General features: G+C 35.1%; 1 protein-coding gene across 1 annotated transcript; it reads left to right on the forward strand.

The window, feature by feature from the left end:
• Positions 1 to 282: 282 nt before the first annotated feature.
• LOC110728780 lies at positions 283 to 1862 on the forward strand. Its single transcript, XM_021908432.1, has 2 exons — positions 283 to 1153; positions 1226 to 1862. Exons 1-2 carry the CDS (start codon positions 691 to 693, stop codon positions 1423 to 1425), a joined length of 663 nt encoding a protein of 220 aa, XP_021764124.1. The 5' UTR covers positions 283 to 690; the 3' UTR covers positions 1426 to 1862.
• The last annotated feature ends 3940 nt before the right edge of the window (positions 1863 to 5802 follow it).

The raw sequence follows: 5802 nt of genomic DNA on the forward strand, positions 1-5802 counted from the left end.
GTCTTGTGGTGCTCGATATTTTTTAACTATAGTTGATGATTTATCTCGTGTTGTTTAGATTTATTTGCTTGTTGATAAAAACAGAGGTTTTCCGTCTGTTTATGTCTTTTGTGGCAATGGTGGATAGACAATTTTCTCAAATAATTAAAATAGTTCAAAGTGACAAAGACACCGAATTTAATTGTTTGCATGATTTCTTTAATGCAACTGGCATTTTATTTCAAACATCATGTGTTGGAACACCGCAACAAAATGGTCGGGTTGAGAGGAAACACAAGCATATTTTAAATGTAGGTAGAGCTTTGAGATTTCAAGCTAATTTGCCTATATATTTTTGGGGTGAAAGTGTCCTTGCTGCCGCACATTTAATAAACCGAAATCCTTCCCCTCTCTTGCACAATAAATCTCCCTATGAAATTTTATTTACACAAACTCATCTTACACTACCATCCGTACTTTTGGGTGCCTTTATTTTGCTCACAATCAAAAGGCTAAGGGTGATAAATTTGCAAGTCGTAGTCGTAAATGTGTTTTTGTTGGCTATCCGTTTTGGAAGAAAGGTTGGAGACTCTTTGATCTTGAATCAAAAGACTTTTTGTGTCTTGTAATGTAAAATTCTTTGAAGACGTTTTTCCTTTTCTTGATCCAATTTCATCAAACATTATTCCGAAAAATATTGTTCTAATATGTATGGAAGTGCCATATGATTTTGATGATGTGAATGTGGGGTTTCAAGAGAATGATGTTGGCCAAGGTCATGTGCCTCACACAGCTCAACAGCACCAAGCCGAGGCTGCTCCAGCCACTCCGGTGGTGCCATCGCACGCTAGAAGGCCGCTGGCCGAGAGCACCTCACCTACTGCTCAACCAGCTGGAAATCCAACGTGCGCTGGCCTGGGCGAGAGCAGTGGCACTGCTGGCAGTGGCCACGGACAAGGGGGGCAACAACACTCTTCCACATTATCAACAACAGCAACACCGAGTCAGCCCCACACCGATGCAGGCCCTGATCAGTCTTCCACGCAACATATGGGTAAAGGCATGCGTGAGAAATTTCTGAGTGTGCTTTTGCGAGACTATGTGACACACACTATCATAGCAAACAGTCCATCATCTCCATCTTCTAACACTCCGTCTCCAAGGCATCCCTCAGGTACTCTTTATCCTATAGCGCATTATATTAATTGTGACAGTTTTTCTCCACATTACCGAAATTTTATTGCAGATGTTAGTTCCGGCAAAGAGCCAAGGTCTTTCAAGGAGGCCATGAAAGATGCAGGTTGGAGACGTTCAATGCAAACTGAAATTCAAGCTGTAGAAAAGAACAAAACATGGACTATGGAGGATCTTCTCCCCAGCAGACAACCTCTTGGAAGTCAATGGGTGTATAAAATAAATTACAATTCCGATGGTAGTATCGAATGAATAAAATCCAGATTAGTTGTTTTTGGAAATCATCAAAAACGGGGCATTGACTACTCCGAAACTTTTGCACCTGTTGCTAAGATGGTCATTGTTCGAGCTTTTCTTGCTATTGCAGCGATGACCGTCAGATCGGGTATGAGAGTAAAGTTGATTTTCGTCGGAAGCTCGCCCTGTCGGGCACGCCACTAGGCAGAGCCCGCCCTGCCGGGCGCAGGAACATGTTAGATTACCAACGACTCTTTTACTTCCTCTTCCTTTGTAACTCCCCCTTAACACCCATAATTAATGGGATGTTTTAAGGGGTTGTTTACTCACTTTTATTTATGATTAAAATCTTTGTCCCTTTGGATTCTTCAACTCTTGATTATCCGCTTTTATTATATATTTCATGGTTGAGAAAATCATAATACAAGGTTACATCCAAATAAGCTAAACACATTGCTTTTTTGGGCATAAGTTTATATGACTCCAACCTCTCATCCAAGAGTGCCTTTGTATGTGAGTGGTGTGTTAACCTTAGGGAACGTGTCAGCGAATACATTGAGCACCACGGTTGCGTTGGAATTTTGTTTTCAAGTCAGTGAATTTGTTTCACTACACACCGTACTCTTTCCTTTGTCATAAGATCATCAACTTTTCGATCTTTGTTTACTTCTTATTGTAGCCTTGAAATATACTTCTTATATTACAACACACATGTCTAGTACACATTTCACGACCAATCAAGACACATCTTTCTAGGGTAACCCTAAAAGGCACGTACTCCCACCCCTATAAATATACCAATCATTGATGATGGTAGGGGTGATTGAGACATAAGTAATTAAGGCACTTTATTGCTATTTGTTTCATCTTCTGTTTTAAAATACTCTGTAATTTGGATACTAATTTGATCGTCGAAAACGAATATTCCAACAACAGAGTATTTGTTGCTTTGTAGGTGTTAAAGACTAGGCAAGTAGCATTGATGATCTGTTTCCCAAAGGACATTCCAAAAATCCCCAAAACATTACTAATAATCTAATGTCAATAATTATGAATGACATGTAAAATGACATGTTTTGGTCAAAATTTATCAATTTAAATGAAATGTTTTAATATAAAAAATCATCAAGATCACAAGAGATGTACATTGCGATTAATTGTGAGTATATATAAGGCCAATGAGTGAGTAGCACATAACCTTAAAGCTAGTGATCTCAAGATATAAACTGTGGTTATTAATCCTGCCCATATATAAGAAGAAAAACGGTATTGCTATATCTTTAAAAAATTTAGTTGATATAGCTCTATAACATTTAAAGCTACAAATTAAACTGTTTCTTACTAATTAAAAATAATTATTATTGAACTAAAATAGTCTTGTATGGGATTAGGCATATGTGGAATGTATTACAGTAGTTGTACCATTCTAGCCATGTGCTGCATTTTCGACACTTTTTTCTCCAACAAGTAGACAACATACTATGTCCTTTTACTACGTATGAATTATGTTTTGAAAGTTATCTTTCACTACCATTATTTTGTTTGTTGCTTCGTCTTGTTGAATTGTCTTCAACGATTGTGACTCTAATGACACTTATGATAATCTAAAGTCAAACCAAAACCTGTGTAGCACGGCATAGTAGCAACCTTTGAAAATTCATCGTGAAATTATTACTCCCTCAGTTTTTTTAAAATGCATTACTTGGACTTTTGCACTATTCATATGTCATATTTGACTTAATTTTTTTACTATTATAAAATAACTATTCACGTCCACTTGTTCATTCTTATCAAGGGTGCCTTTATCTACAGGCCATTTTTTTTTTCAGGCCAGGTTGGTTATAGCAAATTGTGTGATATACGTAGTAGGCATTATGTATAAGCCTCTTCTCCCCGCTCTTTCATTTAAGGGAGCCTCACTTTATCAACTTAATGACCAAAATTCATTTATCAAGTGGCAAAATATTAAATAAATTAACAAAAATATATCCAGTCAATATATCATATTCATAATTACATCAACAATTATTGGCCCATATCTAATAAAAAATTGTTGATTTAAGGTGATAAACTTTCATTTTCTCCTTTCATTTTACCTATAAGTAGAGTCCTCATCATAACAATAAGCCACAAATGTCCTAGTAGAATATCTTGTTTCTTCTTGTCCCATTTAACAACACATTTATGAAAAAGGCCCCATTTTTAAATCATCTTACATTGAAAGTAATTGGAAAAATTGCCCAAATTAATCCCACCTTTGCCTCATCCGTCCAAAATAATGCCACCTTTAGATTATTTTTCAAAAATCCAACCTTTGATATTAATTAGCTCAAAATGGTCCCAACCGGTCATGTAACTTGATATAACAAGTTACTTGACACGTGTCAGTATGTGATTTGTCAAAAAAATTAAAAAAAATAAAATTAATTTTTTTTTAAGAAAAAATAAATAAAATATGACACGTGTACTTTAAACCCAAAAAAAAAAATATATTTATAACATGTAACCGATCGCTTGGGACCAATAGGAGAAGATTGGGTATAAAGTTCAAATTATTAAAAAATATTTGAAAGGTGAGATTATTGATTATTTTGGGCGGAAGAGGCAAAGGTGGGATTATTCCCGACAATTTTTCCAAAGTAATTTGTTAAACTTTTTCACAACCAATTTAAACATATATCAAAAGGGAGCTAGTTTATAACCATTTAAAAGTTATACTCTCATAATCCAGAAATAATTTTCAACATTAGCATAAATCCAGGCCATGTGAAAATTCTATTCATTCAAAATTACAGAATTAGGGTTACTAATTCAACTTTCCCATCAATTTCTCATTCAATCATACTAAAACACATAAATATAATATTATAACCCTAAAATTGCTCAAAATTAAACAAAACCCAATTAAGCCCAATTTACTTGACTATTAAACCCAATTTACTTGACTATTTAACTTGACTATTAAAGCCTCACCCAATTTACTTGACTGTTAAACCAATTTACTTGACTATTAAAGCCTCACCCAATATACTTGACTATTAAAGCCTCACCCAATTTAACTTGACTATTAAACCCAATTAACTTGACTATTTAACTTGACTATCAATTTTAGGGATCCAATTAAACCCAATTTACTTGACTATTCAACTTGACTATTAATGCTTCACCCAATAGTTTGTGTTATCAATAATATCTTACACTATCAATAAGTACAGGAGGATTGACCCCGAGAGACGTAGGCAATTGTATGTGTCAGAAGATATCGATAACGCTTTGTTTGGATAGCAAATAAGGAAAGAAAGGAAGTGGAGGGAAAGAGGAGGAAGGGAAGGTTAGCTCTATTCCCTCCAAATCTTTCTAATTTTGAAGGGATTATGCTTATTAAAGATAGAGGAAAAATGGATCTCTCCCTCTTCTTTCCCTTCCTTCCCCCAATCTTTTACCCAAAAAAGAGAGTTTGTTCCCCTCCCTTTCTCTTCCTTTATTTTATTCTATTTCCTTCTATCCAAACAAAGTGTAAAGTGGAGAGAGTGATAATGGAGAATTTGGGTTTTATTTTTCTTCAGAAAACTGTAGAGGAAAAAGAACGATAACGGAAGTTGGAGAATTTTAGTCTCTTTGTTTTTCCAAAAAAGCATATTTCAAATGACTTTTTATTTTATTTTTCTTTGATGTTAATGGTATGTCAGTAAAAACCCTATATTGAGCTTATATATCAAAGCCCTTTAGTGGCATGTCCATTAAGAAATTAAAGGGTTAAGACCCTTGGAAATTTGGTATGACCCTATCAATGAGCAGTCCTGTACCATAAAACCTTTACCCATCGTAAACTCACTTCAAACTCAACTCAACACAACCCAAACCCGAAATTAAGCACAACTCAAATTTGACTCAAATCAAGTCCGACTTGCACCTGAAAGGGTAAACCATCTAACATAATCCGAACCAAACTTGACCTGACTAAAACTTGCATAAACTCGACCTAAAGGCCATTGACCAACGTCACTTGACCTAAGTATGACCCAAGACCTGAATTGACTCGAATCGAACGAACTCGATCAACTCAGATACCCGTATTAATTGGTATCTCTAGTAGTTTTACACACTTGTTAGTCTCGTTATAGGCTTAAATCAACCTACCCTAAATTTTTTTTGCATATTTTTAATTGGATAAATAATTAACAGCGGATATTAAACAAAATCAATATTAGTCAAGTAAATAGTATAAGATATTATTGATAACACAAACTATTGAGTGAGGCTTTAATGGTCAAGTTTAGCAGTGTAAGATATTATTGATAACACAAACTATTGCTGAGGCTTCACCCAATGTTTGTGCAACCATAATTCTCACAACCATGACATACTTCACACCCTCATTTTCATTCACCA

The sequence above is a fragment of the Chenopodium quinoa genome, unplaced genomic scaffold (genome assembly GCF_001683475.1).
Source record: "Chenopodium quinoa cultivar QQ74 unplaced genomic scaffold, ASM168347v1, whole genome shotgun sequence".
NCBI classification, from domain to species: domain Eukaryota; kingdom Viridiplantae; phylum Streptophyta; class Magnoliopsida; order Caryophyllales; family Amaranthaceae; genus Chenopodium; species Chenopodium quinoa.